Genomic DNA, 19,993 nt, shown 5'->3' on the forward strand with positions numbered 1-19,993 from the left:
GTTATTTTATTTCTTTTGGTCTCAAAAGCCCCAACTGAACTAGCTGGGTGTTGATGACATATGGGTCTCCATTATAGTTAGAAAAATAGCCAATTTCTTATTGCATTGAAGAAATAAACAATTCATTTTAATTTGCATGTTTTCTTTAGAAATTTCTAAAGAAAACATTGATGAGTATTGAGTATTTTGTATTTTTTTATCTAATCATCATTACCATTTTGCAAATAAGTTTTTGGAAACATATTTGTAATCTTGCATGACCAAACATGTTTTATTTAATATTTAGGTTATCTATGAAAATACTTACCCTTATATTTTGAACTTCAAAAATATGAATAAAAGATAATGGAAAGTTTAGAATATAAATAAAAGTTTTACAAAAAAATAGTTTGTTTTCTTCAAAGATATCTATGATATATATATATATATATATATATATATATATTCTCTCTGTCTTTCTTACCACTCGAGTTCTGAATTTAAACTATGAATTATAACTGATTTAAAAAAAAAAAAAAAAAAAATATATATATATATATATGAATTAATTGCAGGGTTCCTCAGTTGACAGGGAAGCTAGTGACAGAGAAAAAGTAAGTTTATATTTTTTGTTGTAGTTTATCTTCTGTGCCCTTTTTGCTAATAATTGTTTAATATTTAATACTGTTAAGTAAATCTCTTCTTTAACTGCAAATTGGATAAGTGCAAGTGCAGATGTGAATCAGCATTTGCATATTAGATTTAGTCAGTGCTTTTTTTGTAAGAAAATAGGTACCGGTACTCATTCTTTGTCATCAGGAAAAATTTTAAATTAAAAGGATATGAAAAGTAGTCTAAAAATTTTTTTTTTCTTGATGCTGTTACTTTAGTAGTAATGTTTTTAGAATAAGAGCAACAGATTAAGTATATTAACAGAGTTTATTAAGCATAAATTTATTATTCAGTATATAAAAAAATAAGTAAAATGTAAAATAAGTAAAAATAATTTCATAATCAGGTTTTTGTAGAATATTCCAAATTTTTATTAAGTTCTCATTCGACACCCTAAGCCAGGGGTTGGCAACCTTTTTTTGAGTGAAGAGCCATTTTTTATCTAATTTAAAAAAAAAAAAAAAAAAAAAGAGAGAGAGAATCTGAAGAGCCGCACCTCAGCTCAAGCTGGGAGGGGAGGGAAGGCGAAAGTTATTTTAAGAAATGGAATAGAGTGTGGAAGGTGTTTATTAAAAAAATATTTTTAATTATTATTTATTAATAATAAAAAACATAAACATCCAATTAGATACAAATTAATGTGACTTTTGCTGATTTGATGATGTCTCTCAACATCATGCATGTCGTAATTAAACATGCTCGCGTTGTTCACACGACGGTTTCTTGATTTATTTTTAATATTGTTCATTTTCAAAATTATTTGCTCGCAGAAATACGTCGAACCAAAAACTGAGAGAAGACCAAACACAAATACAGTCAGTCTTCGTATAACACGTGTTTACACTACACTAATTCGATCATACACAATTTATAAATTGGGGAACGATATCTTATATAAAATGAACCGAATTCGCTTATGCATGATTTGCCTTTGTGTTTACAAGAAATGGCAGTCGAATGCAGAATCACCCCCAACCGAACGCAACACGATAGGAATGAAGAGAAAATTCTGAAAATGTATTTGTTTTTTATATCAGTGAAGGGGAAACACATTTCACCATAATAACGTAAAAACCAACACAATTCCAGCTATCGGTATAATCGCAAATGCAATTAGATCGAGTTTACTACCAGTTTATAACAGATTCCACTAGCAGAAACACAACTGGAAATTGTTTTTATTGTTTTATAATAGTAACCCCTAGAAATGTGCTTTAATAAACTGTGAAGTGTTAATAGTGTATCTCTGCCTTTACGGTGTTGTTTATTCAGTTGCTACATGCGTACAGCTTTGTTTATGTGTATCAAGCGTGCCTCCTCATTTTGTAATTGTGCTTTATTCCCTAAAAATGAGTAAAATACTTAAGGTGTGAAAAGGAAGTGTCTCTGTGAAGACACTGCAGATTCAGAGAGAAAAAGAAAAGCAATATCGATAAACAAAGGCGGACTGGTCAAAAATTCTTACCCGGGAAAATTTATAGTGGCCTCATACTATGGTTTATGGCCAAAATCACACCGACCTCTGGCCACCGGGGTTTCCCCGGTCAGACTTATGGCCAGTTCGCCTCTGTTGATAGAGAAAAAATATGAAATTGTAAACGCTTTGAGCGAAATTAAAGACCATGTGGTATTGCACGTGCTACAGACTAAATGAGGCAACGCCGAGAATTACAAAGAATGCAGAGAAAATAAAAACAACTTTCATAGCAGGAACAACTCAGTTTAATTAATTGTTCAATTAAGAATTGGAAGAGATAGAACGCTATCATCTGTTTGGATAGAAAATCAAACAAAAACAAGTTTGCTTTATGATAGAAGCAAAAGCATTAGCAATATTTTATTACGTAATAGTCCATAATAAAATACGTAAGTATTTTATTACAATTATTTATTGTGTTTGGTAATTTTTTGGTTACAAACGTGGGTTCAATCTTGGGTGGTCGGCACCTAACCCTATTTTTCCCATAGGACCTGTTGTTTATATTGCACGATTTTGCATTGCACGAGGGTTTCTAGGGACACAACTATCGTGCTATACGAGGACTGACTTTATTTTTAAATTTGTATATGGGTCCGATAAGCTACACCTCGCATCGAACACAATTCGGTCTGCATTTTAAACTCATCTTTCGCCGTCCATTTGTGTAGAATTATAAGGGCAGCCTTTTGTGTCTCCAAATCCTCAATTTCAGTTTTAACGCATTTTAGTTTTGCCTCCACATGTCCTTGATTTTTAAATCCTTTAACTCCATTTCAAATTGTGCTTCATGTGAGCTGTAAAGTTAAAGAATCACAGTTGTGTTAAAAGAGCTGCATGCAGCTCGCAAGCCACAGGATGCTGACCCCTTTCCAATGCAGACTTCTTTTCTTCCTCTTTGTGTGTCGGTTGCTTTATGACGTTTCTGAAGCAGCCACGAATTGACATATTTTGCTGGATCGAAGCGGGTCAGCGGTGGGCCTACAATTTTAAGAAACAGTAGTGAAGAAACTGTATTTGTCATCAACGAAGCACTGGTTGGGCCAGCAATCAGATTCATTTGTGAAAATCCTCGTTCACATTCACTCGATGAAATTGGTATCGTACTCAGAGCATTCATTAAATTCTTCCGAAACTTTTTATCAATTAGGTATCCTCGAAATCCACGAATTGCATCTCTTTCATTTAACTGTAACCTAATTGACAATTTTCTAATTTCACTTTCACCAAATTCCAACAATTCATGTTTAGAAGGATTAATACCTTCACTGTACTCATTTTCTGTCTCTCGTCATCAGTATTGTCACTAGTTCTTAAATTTGATGAATTTTTTCTTTTATTTATTTATTTATTTTTTTTTTTTTCGGTGTCATTCGGATATTCAGGTACTGTGCCATGTAAACAGAGATAGGGAAAAATGTGGATAACGCACTTCCGCCAAACAACAGATGATTATTTGTCGGGGTAAAAGAAAATCATTTTTCTAATTCTCGAACGGAGAGCTTACAGTTGATTCACAAAGGTATCCAACCTACAGCCCGCGAGGAAAGTTAACTAAACCAGCATTTTAAATTTTGTTAATTATGAAAAAAATTCTCATTAAATGTTTTGTTCGGTAAATGTAATTGTGTATTGTACTTAATAAAAGTTTCGAATATTTTCAATTTTACTTTTACACACAACAAGATATGGAAAATGTAACACGCTAAAGAAATCTAACTTTGAATTTTTTTTGAATATGGCTCTTGTACGGGAAAAGGTTGGACACCACTGCAGTAATAGAAGATGGGCCAGAGCCCATTGGGAATACACCTTGATCTGCTCACTCTTGACTAGTGCGACTCCTCCATATGTGGGACAGGTGGTCGGATTCGTCTTAGAATGCTTTAGTTCTCTTAATTCGTGCAGCAGGACTAATTGCCTGAAGGCAGAAATTGATTGGGGGGATACAAGGACTAATAGATTAACAGTAGCCACTGGCAGAGGTGAAAGTGATTCTTGCACTGCTTCTATTGGAATGAGCTGCAGCCTGGAAAATAAGATGCAGGATATTTCAAAACATCAAAGTTAGATATTGTGGGGATTTCAGAGATGTGGTGTCACACAGATATAAGGAATGCAGAACTGGAATTTGGGGAGTACAATGTCTACAGAAAGGATAGACAAGGGTAGGAAGGGAGGAGGGGTTATGCTATTAGTTAAGAAATACATAAAATCCAAGGAAGTGAAGCCAGTCGACATTGCAGTGTCGAGTCAGTTTGGTGTGACATAAGCATTGGGAGATCAAAATTGAGAGTAGGAGTGTGCTATAGTCCTAATGACTCTGATGAGTGTAATAAGAGTGGGCCAAAATAGTGGGCCAGTAAATCAGAGAGTCTTATAATGGGGGATTTTAATTTCCCAGATATTGACTGGAATTTGGGGGCTGGTCACTCACACACTAGCAAGGATTTTGTGGATTTATTGGATGATTGTTTTCTACATCAGCATGTTCAGAAGGCAACTAGAGGGAGTAATACTCTTGATTTGATTATCAGTAGTGATTTTTCATGCATTAAGAACTGCAGGTAAATGAACCACTAGGGGGCAGTGATCACAGTGTGCTGAAGTGGGATTTACTCAAAGAGGTAACTACCATTAGGGGTAAAGGGAAGGGTTATTGCTTTCGTAAAGGCGACTACGATGGACTGAGACAGTATTTAAATTCTATACAGTGGGACCAACTGATGATGTTACCAACAGCAAATTCAAAATGGGAAGCATTCAAAGAACTTAATTTGGAAGCTACTAGGCTTTACATACCAACTAAGAAATATTGTTCAAGGTTTAGGCCTAAGTGGATGTCAGATGAACTAATGAGACATATGGCAGAGAAGAAAAATGCATGGGATACATACAAATTAACACATGACACAGAAGCCTATGATAGATACAAGTTGATCTGTAACCAAGTGCGTCTCCGTAGCCAGGTGGGAAGGAGCAGCAGTGCGTAGCACACGCTTCTTGATTAGACCGGGGTTCGAGCCCGTCACCACCAAATACGGAGGATGCGGAAAGGTCAAGGGAATGACCACTGCATATTCCCGGAGCAATAAGGCCTTAGTTGCTAATGCTCCTAAAAACCAAACAACAACAACAACAACAACTGTAACCAAGTTACAAAGGAGGTTAGGCAGGCGAAGGCAGATTACGAGAAATCTTTGCCAAGGGATGCAAAGAAAAACAGCAAAGAGTTCTTTACTTATGTAAACTCTAGAAGGAAGGGAATGAATCAGATTGGTCCACTTGATATCGATGGGTCAACTGCTGATGATCCTGCTCAGGTAGCTAACAAACTGAATGAATATTTTGCATCGACATTCACACATGAGGAGTTATTCAGCGAGGGGAATGCCAGAGGTGTATTCAACTCTGGCAGTAAGCTAGAGAATCTTGTAATAACTGAGAGTAAAGTGGAGGAGAAATTGTTGAAGATAAATACAAGAAAAGCACCTGGGGTGGATGGGATCTATCCAGTTATATTAAAGGAAGTAAGCAAACCCTTAGCCATAATTATGAGAGCTTCCTTGAACTCAGGGAAAGTACCCATGGGACTGGAGATGTGCAAATGTGACCCCAATTCACAAAGGAGGATCAAAGGGTGACACAAGTAATTATAGACCTGTTAGTTTAACTTCTGTTCCTGGAAAATTAATGGAAGCACTGGTTAAAGAAGCACTGCAGGATCATCTAGACAAGACTTCAGTTATAGCTCAGACACAGCATGGTTTTGTTAAGGGGAAGTCTTGCCTGACCAATTTGATTGGATACTATGATGCAATCACAAAGGAACTGGATGCAGGGAATAACTTTGATAATATATACTTGGATCTTAGAAAGGCTTTTGATACTGTTGCACATTGAAGACTGCTGCACAAATTGGAGCAGTGTGGCATTGGAGGCAAATTGCTGCTATGGATAAAGGGGTTGTTGAGGGGGAGAAGACAGAGAGTGGTAATCAATGGACACTGCTCATTGTGGACTAATGTTATTAGTGGAGTCCCTCAGGGTTCAGTATTGGGTCCATTATTGTTTTCTGTATTTATAAATGATATTGATGATGGTATATCAAGCTTAATGTCCAAGTTGGCAGATGATACGAAGGTTGGCAGGGTTGTCAAGGACACTACTGACACTATGCTACTGCAACAGGATCTGGAAAGGTTGAGCAGATGGGTTGAGAGGTGGCAAATGAAGTTTAACATTGACAAATGTAAAGTACTACATATGGGAAACAGCAACCCCAGAGCAACGTATCAACTCTGTGGTACTACACTGACAGAGAATGAAAGGGACCTGGGGGTGGTTGTGCAGGCAGATATGAAATTTTCTGAGCAGTGCAGATGGGCTGCAAGAGTAGCTCATGGTGTATTGTCGATGATATATAGGAATTTTTCTAGCAGGGATAAGGAGGTGATTATTCCCTTGTATAAGGCAATGGTCAGACCACCTAGAGTACTGTATACAGGTCTGGAGGCCTCATTTCAGAAGGATGTAGAGATGCTGGAACGAGTACAGAGAAGGGCACCAAGATTAGTGAATGGAACAAAGGGGTGCTCTTACGAAGAAAGGCTTAAGTTTTGCAAATTACAGTGTCTGGAGACTAGGCACTGGCGAGGTGATCTGATAGAGGTGTATAAAGCCTTGAATGGTTTGAGCATGCTCAGTGCTGATGGAATTCTTCCTCTTGCTCAGAATAATCACCTGAGAGGGCATAAATTCAAATTGAGGAAAGACAGATGTAGGATAGACGTGAGGAAATTTGCCTTTAGCCAGCGGGTGGTTGGTTAGTGGAATAGACTTCCATCCCTCGTCGTGGAAATTGATAGCCTAAATAAGTTTAAGGCTCAGCTGGTCAGGTATTTCGAACGAACAGAGGGGTGAAGTGGAAGTGGTTATTTTTTATTTATTTGTTTGTTTTTTTTTGGCTGATGCTGCATAAGCTTGCTTTCTTGCATCAAATGCCTCTACTAATGCTAATGCTTTAGTTCTTTTAATTCGCTCAGCACGACTAATTGCCTGAGGGCCAGAAATGAAAACAGTGCGTACCGAGTTAATTCTGTCCTAATCCGTTAGCTATATGAAAATTTTCTTCGCTCAACGGAAACTATTTTAAATGTAACTTCAAAGGGGAATTCAAAATAATTCGCTATAAAAGGACTTCGTTAAACAGTGGCCCGACTGAGTAATTTAGAATTATAAAAATGGTTATAGTTTTATATAGAAAATATCTTAACAATAGACAGTAAAAAATGCAAATTTAGTTAAATAATTTTAAGCTTATTTGAACAGTACGGAAAAGTTGAAAAAAAATTACGAAATATTACAAATTTCGAAGTGCACTGCATCCAAATGTCACACATCACTGTTAATAAAGGTGTCGGTACGCCATACCGTTGTGTACCGTCCCAAAAAAAGCACTGGATTTAGTTATTCACTATAATGTTTATTTAACCCATATACAGGTCCCAATATTTTCCTTCTCAAGATATATTGTCCACCCATCAGTACTTTTCCTAAATTGTGATGAGAGATGCTATCACATTTGAAATTTGCATATTAAGGAAGATCATTTGGAAATAACACTACTGCAGTTTTGAGGGGGAAAGGGGCAGTGCTCAGATAGGAACTGCTTTTATTGCCGTTGATTTCGGTGGCTTTAAATTCAAAATTAATTAAATACTTATCTTTTATTTGAACGTAGAGCACCGTGCATATTAATCTAATTTTAATAGTTAGAAATATGTAAATTTGAGGCATCAAAATATAACTAATAAATCTGATTGAAAGATTTCTTATTATAATAAGAAATCTTTTAATTACATTTCAAAAAATTTCATAAGATATAATGGAATAACTATTTTTTGTATATATCAAAAAAAGGAAAGTTAGCATTAGCATTAGTAGAGGCATATGACGCAAGAAAGCAAGTATATATAGCATCAGCCAAAAAAAAAGAAAAAAAAACCTTCCCATTTCACCTATCCATTCATTCCAAATGATTGTCTAGTTTTGCCTTGAATTTATTTAAGCTGTCAACTTCTACAACAGATGGAAGTTTGTTCTAGCAATCAACCATCTGTTGGCTAAAGGCAAATTTCCGCACATCTATTCTACAACTGTCTTTACTCGATTTGAATTTGTCCCCTCAGGCAACTAATCTGGGCAAGTAGAAGAGTCCCTTCAGCATTGAGCCTACTCAAACTGTTCAAAGCCTTATACACCTTAATCACTTAAAACATATACTGGAATAGCTTTGTGTTACAAACATGCCTGGTTGTTCTACCTATAGCATGCACCACAGCCTGAATATGTTACAGCATAGTAAGTACAAATTGATGGAGGGTGTGCCCTCCATCTTACATATGGTAACTCATGCCAATCACACTGCATCCTACAGTTGCCATGCATTTGAATGCCACTGGATAAAATCGACCATTCCATAATTTCCCACAGTTGAGGTTGAGATCTGGAAGTTTGAACTATAAGAGGATAGAGAACCTCATGGAATGCTTGTTGAACAAGTTGAATAATTAGCTAGCCAGTTTAATAGAGTGGTAAAAGGTAGCATAGGAATTTTAGAGAGATGAAAAGTTGAGAGAGATTAAGCTTACAACAGCTCTAAGTTAATCTGTAATATCACTTAGGCTGATTATGAGAAATCACTGACTAAGAATGAGAACAATGAGTTTTTAATTTTTGTGATTATAATGAGGAAAAGAACAAATCAGACCAGACCCCTTGTCTAATGGATACTGTAAAAAGTTATAAATAATGCCGCTGATGAATTGAACAGATATTTCATATTGATCTTAAACCAGGAAACCCCTACTGTGAGGTAAAACTGTGTGAATCAGGCTGAGCAGTATGAAATTAATGATACTACAATTACAGAAGACTGTTTATTAGAAAAACTTTTGATCCTAAGGGCAAGTAAGGCTGCTGTATTTGGCATGTATACCAGTAATTTTGAGGGAGGCAGCAAGAGATTACATAGAACTATTAAGATAATTTGTGAAGGCATTATTGGAGAAGTGCCAATATATCACCAATGCATGAAGGCAGTTTTAAGAGCAGAGTGGGTAATTATAGACCAGTCAACCTGACTTCAGTGGTAAGGAATATCATGGAGGCAATAATCAAGAATGTAATACAAGATATATACAGGGTGTCTCAAAAATATTGGTACAAACGTTTAGGGGAGGTAGGTAACATCTAAAGAATGTGAATCGCATAGGAACCCATAACCAGAAACGTCACGGGAAAGTAGTAGCAGAGGCACAAGACAGTAATTAGTGGCAAACATTTATTTGACATAATATTAACAATGGAGTATGAGATGGATGCATTTCATGATGTTACAACAGATGCTCGAAGGTTCCACCATGAGACGTGATGCATGCGTGACACCGACGCAGCATGGATTGGCGGACATGGTCGAACACACCTGGAATTTCATTGACAGTAGCAGCAGTGCAGACGAGTCTCACCCCGAGATCCATTTCCGTCTCCACAGGCGATTCATACACGATAGATTTGAGGGTTCCCCACAGAAAGAAATCAAGGCTCGATAAATCAGGTGAGCGTGGGGCCCAGGCAACGGGTCCACCATGGCCAATCCATTGACGCCCAAAACACCTGTTCAAATGGTCACGAACACACCTTCCATAATGGGCAGGCGCCCCGTCATGTTGAAACCAAATGTTGTGTCTCACATTTGCTGGAACATCGGTCAAGTTACCCTGGTAGAACTTGTTCAAGAATGATCCGATATTTAGTCGAGTTCATGCGGGGTGGTAACAGGTATGGGCCGACTAAGCAGTCACTGACCATACCTGCCCACACATTTATTGCGAAGCAGTGTTGTGCTGCATGGGGGTGCACACCGTGTGGGCCCCTCTACTAATCCATACACTAGGTGCATGCCTGCCAGCTCACAGTTCATATATCGATGCATGCTCTTCGTGCGGTGACTACTGCTTGAATGATTAAACCAGAAATTTTCCCTCTCGTGAACTGATGAACAGCGCCGTGTACTGACTTACGGTGACATTTCGGTTATGGATTCCTATGTGATTCACATTCCTTTAGATGTTACCTACTTCCCCTAAATGTTTGTACCAATATTTTTGAGACACCCTGTATATAGATAGAAATGGTGTTCAGAAGGAAACACAGCATAGTTTTAGAAATATTTTTTTTTTTTTTTTTTAGATTTTTAGACTATCCTGCATGAGAAGTAACTGTATAAGCTGAAAGATGTTGGATCATGATCCACGGATGGCTGTAGGATAGGAGGCATGCTAATGCTCTCCATGAAGTGCAACTAGGAATGGCCCATGTTTTTTTGTTGTTGATTTATTGAGCATTTGCTTGTGGCAATAGGGAGGTCTTGATTCCACTATATAAGATACCTATAAGATCTCGCTTGGAATACTCTCCCCAAATAAGATATCATTCTTCTTGAAAAGGCCCAAAGACAGGCAATGTGTCTGGTGAGATCGGCAAAAGGTCATCCATATGAGGGAAGATTTCAAATATATGGTTTGCAGACTTTGGTAACTAGGTACCTCAGAGGGAATCTGATTGGTTCTGAGAGGGGATAATAAAATGAATGCAGAAAATATTTTCATGGTTAATAATAGTAGATCTAAAGGCCATAAATTCATATTACAGGGATGAGGTTGTGAGAATGGTATGTAGTAATGGTCTTTGTCTATGGTCAGACATGATGAACCAACATTCATCTCCAGTGAAGTGCTGATTAATAGGTACTATTGAGTAGTACATATTAATAAATTAATAGGTACTACACCAAGGGGATTGCGCCAACCTGTGCAATCCCCTTGGTGTAGCAGGGGTTGTAGAAGCCAGTGTGGGCATGTTTGCCTCATGTTGAGTTAGTTGCAATTGTTATCCACATGATGTAGTTGGAAACAGGATTCATTGAACTAGACAACCCATTTCCAGTCATCTACTGCCCATTGGCTCCATTCGTGTCCCTTCTATACAGGGTGTCTCAAAAATATTGGTACAGACGGTTAGGGGAGGTAGGTAACATCTAAAGGAATGTGAATTGCATAGGAACCCATAACCGGAAACGTCACCGTAAGTCGATAGACGGTGCTGTTTGTCAGTTCATGAGAGGGAAAATTTCTGGTTTACTCATTCAAGAAGTAGTTGCCGCATGAAGAGCATGCATCAATATACGAACTGTGAGCTGGCAGACATGCACCTAGTGTATGGATTAGCAGAGGGCAGTGGACGAGTTGCTCAACGTATTTATGGAGAACGCTTCCTAGACAGACATGTACCAGACCACCGTTTGTTTGTGCGTGTGCATAAAAATTTGTGCGATTATGGGTCATTTAGAGGTAACAGGAGTAGTGCAGGCAGACCACATTCGACGGGAACTCCCGCCATGGAAGAAAGTGTGTTGATTGCCGTCCAGAATAATCCTACTACCAGCACATGTGCCATTGCCTCTGCCTCAGAAGAGTCTCGTTGCAGTGTACAGCGTGTCTGGCACAACGATTCCTTACACCCCTTTAATCTCCAAAGGGTTCAGTTACTGCTCCCCCAAGATCATCCTGCACATGTGGCTTTTGCACAGTGGTTTCTCCAAGAAAGTGTTCAAGACTTGAATTTTACAGCCTATGTTTTGTTCACGGATGAGGCTTATTTCACTCAGGAAGGCTTATTCAATCAGCACAATGCTCATGTGTGGGCTCGTGACAACCCACACGGTGTGCGCCCCCATGCGGCACAACATCGCTTTGCAATAAATGTGTGGGCTGGTATGGTCAGTGACTGCTTAGTCAGCCCATACCTGTTACCATCCTGCATGAACTCCACTAAATATTGGATCTTTCTTGAACAAGTTCTACCAGGGTTACTTGACGATGTTCCAACAAATATGACATACAACATTTGGTTTCAACATGACGGGGTGCCTGCCAATTATGGAAGATGTGTTTGTGACCATTTGAACAGGCGTTTTGGGCGTCGATGGATTGGCCATGGTGGACCCCTTGCCTGGCCCCCACGCTCACCTGATTTATCGAGCCTTGATTTCTTTCTGTGGGGGCCCTCAAATGTATCGTGTATGAATTGCTTGTGGAGACAGAAATGGATCTCGTGGCGAGACTCGTCTGCGCTGCTGCTGCTAAGAAACTCCAGGTGTGTTCGACCTTGTCTGCCAATCCTTGCTGCGTCGGTGTCACACATGCATTGCGTCTCATGGTGGAACCTTCGAGCAGCTGTTGTAACATCATGAAATGCATCCATCTCGTACTCCATTGTTAATATTATGTCAAATAAATGCTTGCCACTAATTACTGTCTTGTGTCATTTCTGCTCCTTGTGTCTCTGCTACTACTTTCCCGTGACATTTCCGGTTATGGGTTCCTATGTGATTCACACTCCCCTAAACGTTTGTACCAATATTTTTGAGACACCCTGTAGATGCATTTTCTTGTGACTGGCCATTGGCTGTGGTAGCCTAATTATGTTAGTGTCTGGCACATAGTGCACATCGAAATTGGTTATGCCAACTTTTCCTTCTCCACATTTAACCTTTCTTTGCATGCATTTCCCAAAAATTATTTGTTTATTGTCAATAAATATCTTTGTGTGTGTGTCATCAAGAATATGAAACCTGGTTATTGTAGAAAAAGCTTCTAAGAAAAACTGAAAATAATTCTTAAATTGGAACAGAAATAATTATTTTATGCTGGTGAGGCATAAAATCATTATATCTGTTCCAATTTAGTGGCCATGTAGGATGGGACCCAATAAATGAAATTCACCCTTATATGTTGTGTTTTTTAGGAGCATTAGCAACTAAGGCCATATTGCTCTGGGGGTATGCGGTGGTCATTCCCTGACCTTTTCGCATCCTCCATATTTGGTGATCATGGGCTCGAACCCCGGTCTACACCCTTATATAAAAAAATATTTTGGGTATTTATGTTAGACTCATTTAGTCATGGGTTGGCAACTACTGATTTAAATAACTAAACAGTTTTAAGTTTCTCAAGATTTAAAGATTTCTTATATCTTAAGTCGGTGCCTCCGTAGCCAGGTGGGAAGGAGCAGCAGTGCGTAGCACATGCTTCTTGATTAGACCGGGGTTCGAACCAGTCACCTCCAAAAACAGAGGATGCGGAAAGGTCAGGGAATGACCACCGCATATTCCCGGAGCAATATGGCCTTAGTTGCTAATGCTCATAAAAACCAAAATAACTAACTAACTATATCTTAAATCAGTTTAACTCATGTTTCTGTGTTCAGTATCATACTCTAAATGTTAACCTAAATAACTTTTTTATATAATGCTTGTTATGTTTGCTGGAATTCTCAGCTTGTGGATCTTAGTGATCATGTCTTATTAGCAAGGCAAAATGTCATTCCATCTATGCATTCTGGCTGCTTTAATTTCTACTCTTTGTCCTTATGGTGCCATCTTAGATTTGTAGCATTTGCATGTTTTGCTAAAGGTTGAAGTTAGTATTATATAGCACAAGCATTACACTTATTCTGTTGATTCTAAGATTGTAACATACTGTCAACTTTAATTCTGTTTTGCTATTTTAACTCTACGTTTTCTGGTAAACAACATATGTAGCAACCCAGAAGGAGGAGGGATACAGTTCCTTCCCCCAGCGTAAGCCTGATGTTTAATACCTGTCTTTGAGTATTTGTTATACAAGATGAATTAAACTTAATTGATGAACATAGCAAATAGTTTTGGCTTATTCAATATTTTAAAACATAAAGTTAAGACTACATAATATTTTATAAAGATTCCATCAGGGTTATGTTGAATGACAAGAGGTTCAATTTATGTTGCTACCTGATGCATTTCTTTGAGTTGCATAAATCTTCATGATATAAATGTTTCATTTTTTATATTATTTCTGTCTTCCTTAAAAAAAATACCATGTTTGATCTTTAACAGGAAAAAAATCTTCCCGTTTTGAAGGATAATGATTTTTTAAAAGATGGTTGCAAAATGTATATTGGAACTGAAGCAAAAGAAAAATTAATGGAAATGCTGACATCAGATGTGGAAGTATGTATACATGTGTATTATAAATAGTGTTAGTTAGAAGTAATTGTGACATATTTCCCACCCCATTTTTTGATAAATCTAATGGGAAGAACTGTTGTTATTGAAAGTATTCCACCAAGCTTCAGATGGTGCAGTAGTTATTATTGTATGTAGTGCTGAACAGTAATGTGATAAAATAAAATAGTTATATGGATTGGGTTGGGCTTATTTTAAAGTCTGCATATGTCAACAAAAGTTTGTTTCATTATAAATACAGGCATACCTCGAATAACGAATAGGATGCGTTCCACGAAATTACTTCGTTAAGCGAAACTTCGTTTTCAGAGGTAAAAATACTATGGCCAGAATAGGGATACGTTCCTACGTAAAGAAAATGAAAAGCTTTTTTTTCGAACAAAGAAAAGTTTTATTAAATAAACAGTCAACTTACATACAAAGTGAAACCACATTTTAAAATACGAGTCTAAAGTTGATTGTTTATGCTCTTTTTCTCTTTCATTTAACAATTGCCTATACGGAGTTATTGCATTTAACACTGATCGCTTAACAATAAAACTTCTTCCTAAATCAGGATCATTTTCACTAAAAAAATTTAAAACGTTTTCAATGTCATTTAAGCATGTCATTTAAGCACCTTTTTAAATCTTTGGTTGTTAACACTTTTTCGGCAGGAACTTCTTTAACTTCGTCATCATTATCTTTGTCTTCGTTGCTAACAAGGTTTTCTAAATCTTCCACTGAAAAACCATCATCTTCTGCATTCAATAAATTTCTAACATCCTCTTCATCGACATTTTCGAAACCTATTGATTGAGCCATCTGGATAACTTCATTTCTAATTTCTTGGATGATGTTATTTTCTTCTTCTAGTACAACTTCTGGCCATATTTTGCGCCAAACTCGATTTAAGCATTTCTTAGTGACTTCTTCCAAGAACTATCAATGTTTTCAATTGCGTTTTTAATGGTGTAGTTTTTCCAAAAAGTTTTAACTGTCATTTCCTCTTTACCCTCTAGTTCAGTTAAATTGCTTAATGTTCGACGCAGATAATAAGCTTTAAATGATGCTATTACTCCCTGATCCAATGGTTGAATCAGGGAAGTTGTGTTTGCTGGAAGAAACACAACTTTGACAGGAATGCATGTGTCCAACGTGTTAAGATCAGTAGGATGTCCCGGAGCAACAACAAAAGAGCTTTTTCTTCAAAGTTGTTTTTTTGACAATACCGTTTTACTTCAGGACAAAAGTGGTTAACAAACCAATCAGTAAATAACTCCTTGGTAACCCACGCTTTTCTATTTGCTTTCCATATTACAGGTAAATTCATTTTTATGTTACCTTTTAATGCCCTTGGATTTTCTGAATGGTAAACTAATAACAATTTTAATTTATAATCGCCAGAGGCATTTGATCCAAAGAGTAAGGTTAAACAGTCTCTGGCTGCTTTGAACCCAGCAGCTGATTTTTATTCAATAGAAATGAAGCTTTTTGTTGGTAGCCGTTTCCAGAACAAACCGCTTTCATCAACACTGAACACCAAATTTGGAAAATTTTCACGTTCAATTGTTTCCTTTAGTTTTGCTGGAAACTTATTTGCAGCTTCTCCTGTTAATTTTACACTATGAATCCTGGCCCGTTTTTTAAATTTCTCGAACCAACCACGAGAAGCCCCAAAGGTTTCCGTAATTTCTTCAGTTTGTTTAGATTTCAGGTGACTAAACTGGAATATATTTTTTGATGTTAAATGGGGCTTGAAATTGCCGACTTCGTTATATCGAAGCTTCGTTATCAGAGGTTACGTTAAGCGAGGTATGCCTGTAGTACAATGGTGACTCCAAAAGTTTTTGCAGTCATATAATTTTATTAAAGTTCATGATGTAAAATGTATGTAATATTAACGATTCAGTCAAAAAATTTGAAATATTTTTTTTGTTGAGTTTAGCGACTTATCATGAAGTGATAAATCCACATGTTTGTGATGAAAACTTGGGTATTTTGGGTTTATTATTATTATTAGACTTAAGATAATATGCACTAAAATACTTCAAATATTTATGGTTTCTCAAAGTATTCACCTCTAGCATCTATACAAGTTTTCATCTTTCTAAACGCACTATCCAAGCAGTTTGACCAGTCTTCTTTGGAGATCGTATTCCATTGATGAAGGCCTGAAATGCTTCTTCATCCCTCTCAAAATTTTTCCTTTGAGTAGAATTTTGACTCTTCAAAATAAAAAGAAATCACAAGTCTAGGGAATAAGGTGGATGAGTGATAATTCAACCAAAAATGAATAAAAGTCTAATGTTGGAGTCGAAGTGTGAGCACTCGCGTTGTCATGGCAAAGCAAGATCCCTTTAAGTATTTTGGGTCCATTTGGATGATTTTTTTCAAACACTTTAGGAAGGCATTTAGTGGTATACTACTCACTGTTGACAGTCTTTTAATCTTCTAGCTTTGCAATTTCAAAAAATCCACTTTTTTCTAAATAAAAACACAACCATTAGTTTTCCAACACTTGCTGTTGATGGCTTTCCTGAGCAAGTTTCATTATCAAAAATTGTATTTTCCAAATTTAAATTCATTGCACCAATTAAAAGCTGTTTTAACTGATGGTGCTTGATTCCCCAAAGCATTTACTAACCTTTCATGGGATTTTTTGTCATTAAATTTTATTTAAAATTATAGAAAACATGGCATGTAAACTTTGACAGTTAATCTCCATTTTGGTTTATGCAATCTTTAAAACAAAAACAAGCACCTTGTAAATAAAACTGCACCCTTCAGTGGTAACTATTTGAAAGATTTTAATGGTATTGTTTATTTTATTATTTAACATTGATTGCAAAAAGTTTTTGAGTAATGCTTACTCAAAAACAACAACATAAAATGCTTCTTATTTAAAATAAAATAAGTTCCAACTAATTTAGGTCATTATTCTAACATAGGACACTGATTAAAACAGATGGAACTTACCTTATTTTATCTTGAGGTGTGCATCTTCTTATTATTTTTATTGTTTATTATTGCACCCCCTTCTTCCTTCCAAGAAAAGACAGATGTCATCTACCAGCCAAGCTGGTAGATGACATCTGTCTTTTCTGTGTAGTAAGTTCTGTGTTGAGCAGACACTTTGTAAATTATAGACAAAGATGAATGAAGAAATCTACTATACAAGAAGAGGCAACACGTCCAAAAATATAGTCTCTCATATCAGAAAACCACTTTTTGGTAGCACCTAAGTGTTTATATCCATATTCTTACCTCTGTGGCTCCTTCTGTTACCTCAGAAGGAGCCACAGAGCTCAAAAACATAAGGTGTATTAATGTATTCTTAATTAATTAAATGTGCTAAATTAGGTTAGAACAATACAGCACATTATGGTCATTTCCTACTACCATTTCTAACTGTTATTAATGAAAGACTTTTATTTGTCTTTTATAATAGCAGAAATTTCATGCAATTTTTTCCTTTCCTTTAATGAAAAAAACTGCATGAATTTATTTTAGAAAAATATTTAACTAAAATAGTGTATAACAGTTAATACTATTATATAAATCATAGAGGATGCTTCTAAACTGCATTCAAAAAATTGAAGGGTCCAAAATAAGAAAAGCGATGGGGGGGGGACATGAACATGTTCCCAATTCAGAATGGTGACAGAGCTACAGCTGTTTGAATTTAAAAAAAAAATACTTATGGAGTTTAAGTAATAAAAATAAGAATAATACCTTGTAATATTTTATGCTTAGGTATATTATTTATACCTAGTATAAAATATTACACATATTCAGTATAATATGCATTTGTACTAGGAATGTGTCTGTTTATTCTTATATATATATATATATTTTTTTTTATTATATTATATTTTACCACATACAGGTTAGTGCAAATGCATCATTTTAGTATGCAGCAAACTACTAAAGTAACTAACAATTGGCATTATTTAATTATATTTCATATCGTGAATACCTTCACGAGTTGCCATGATATTGCACTACCTCGAATAAGTAACACTTCACCAATGGAGAAGACTAGTGTTACTTATTCTTGGTAGATACCATCACCCATGCGGCGCCATGTTGAAGCTTATTGGCTTCTCATCAGTGGGTGGGTAGGTACCCTTACAATATAATCTAATTTAATCCTTGCAATATAATCAGGTACCCGTACAATATAATCAGATTTCATTTTGTTCTGTAAATGCAGAAAAATAATAATAAGGTTTCAAAGATTTATAATGATATAAATTGTCATATGCTTGTTCTGACAATTTTTTCTTATTTTATAAGACTTGCACTGGTTTAGTAACAAATGTGTAATTTTAAACTTTCTCTGCCACTTAAGGAAAGTAGCTGATATAATTGCAGACTGTTTATAAAACAGTAGCTGTGCCACAACAAATTTCATCTGCTACTGTGTCAAGTGTAATGATTTTAATATATATTTCAGTTTGATTAATGGAAATAGTTTCCCCTGTCAATAGTGTAATTTAGCAGTGTTCAAAATTGAAACTCTCTGACTGCATTTATTGGTTGAAATAATTCTTTGTATGTTAGTAGTGCTTTTAATTTTGGATCACATAAAATAACTATTATCATAACCAGAAATGTTAAGCTACTTGAAGTCATCAGACCTTGCTGCTATATGAAGCCAAAATTAGAGTTTAATTCAAATTACAAACTTTCAACATGCTAACGATCAGAATGATTATTCAGAATGCCAACAGTTCAAAATACTGACTATGTCAAAACACGTATAACCCAAAATGTTGACAGCACCAACTGATTGTATTGTTATGTAAAATGTAACTTGTAAAATTCTTTGATACTGACCAAATGAAGAAATGACACTTTAAAAAGTTGATTGGAGCAGTATGTCTCTATTTATCAAGACAGAGCTTGACAATAATGCTATTTTTAAGGAAATATAAAGGACTAAAGTATAAATAATAGCTCGAAGAAATTTTAGAAAGTGAAAAACTCCAAATTACTGGTTAGATGTTATGTCTTCCTTTTTACCAACTTAAAGTTATCACAAGCTGAAATGTTGAATTTAGAGAAAGTGTATCATATATAAAAAGAGAAATGGAAATATGTGAAAAAAAAGTAGAATAAGAAATATTACTGCTGACGTTCCATCTCTTCAGTGGGAGGGGCGGGGGAATTACAAGGCACAATAATGGGTGAAAGAACATAATGTCATGAAAGCCCCTCAACCCAGCAAGGAGACAAAGTTGAACAGCTATAGCTCCTGCACTACAGCAGCCAATGAGAAAACACATTTCTGACCAGTGATGCATTCAAAGCTATGAAAAATATGCAGGCACAAATATAAATATTTCCAAAAAACACCTCTTGTGAGGATATAAAGCATATAATAATTCTGCTTCAAGCTTCATATAATAAAGGCCATGAAATTGCTAAAATATAAATTGACTAAAATGATATTAAGATTTTTTAAGAAAGAAGAATCAAAATGATTTTATTTTCTTAAAACTGGCATTATCATTGTCAAACTCTGAGTTAATAAATAGAGGTATACCAGCTTTGATTGACTTTTTCAAGTTGTTTGGTTGGTCTGTAAACAAGAATTTGAATTTTTTTTTTTTTTTTTTTTTAATTTAGTGACTTATCATGAAGTGATAAATCCACATGTTTGTGATGAAAACTTGGGTATGTTGTTGGTGTTTTTTTTTTTTTTTTTTTTATTATTATTAGACATCAGATAATATGCACTAAAATATAGATAA

The 19,993-nt window shown here is 35.9% G+C and overlaps 1 protein-coding gene across 2 annotated transcripts in view; it reads left to right on the forward strand.

The window, feature by feature from the left end:
• LOC150090764 (phosphatidylinositol 5-phosphate 4-kinase type-2 alpha-like) overlaps positions 1-19,993 on the forward strand; it is a 148,867-nt gene that overhangs the window by 102,867 nt on the left and 26,007 nt on the right. The window contains exons 6-9 of one of the 2 annotated variants that reach the window (XM_090379979.1): positions 555-593; positions 927-943; positions 5,577-5,580; positions 14,127-14,240. In XM_090379979.1, coding sequence (XP_090236105.1) covers positions 555-593; positions 927-943; positions 5,577-5,580; positions 14,127-14,240 — 174 coding nt within the window. The remainder of the gene's footprint in view (positions 1-554; positions 594-926; positions 944-5,576; positions 5,581-14,126; positions 14,241-19,993) is intronic. The other variant, XM_090379969.1, reaches the window with a different exon arrangement.

This window comes from Mastigoproctus giganteus, chromosome 1 (assembly GCF_048544385.1).
Source record: "Mastigoproctus giganteus isolate SK-2022 chromosome 1, ASM4854438v1, whole genome shotgun sequence".
Lineage (NCBI taxonomy): Eukaryota > Metazoa > Arthropoda > Arachnida > Uropygi > Thelyphonidae > Mastigoproctus > Mastigoproctus giganteus.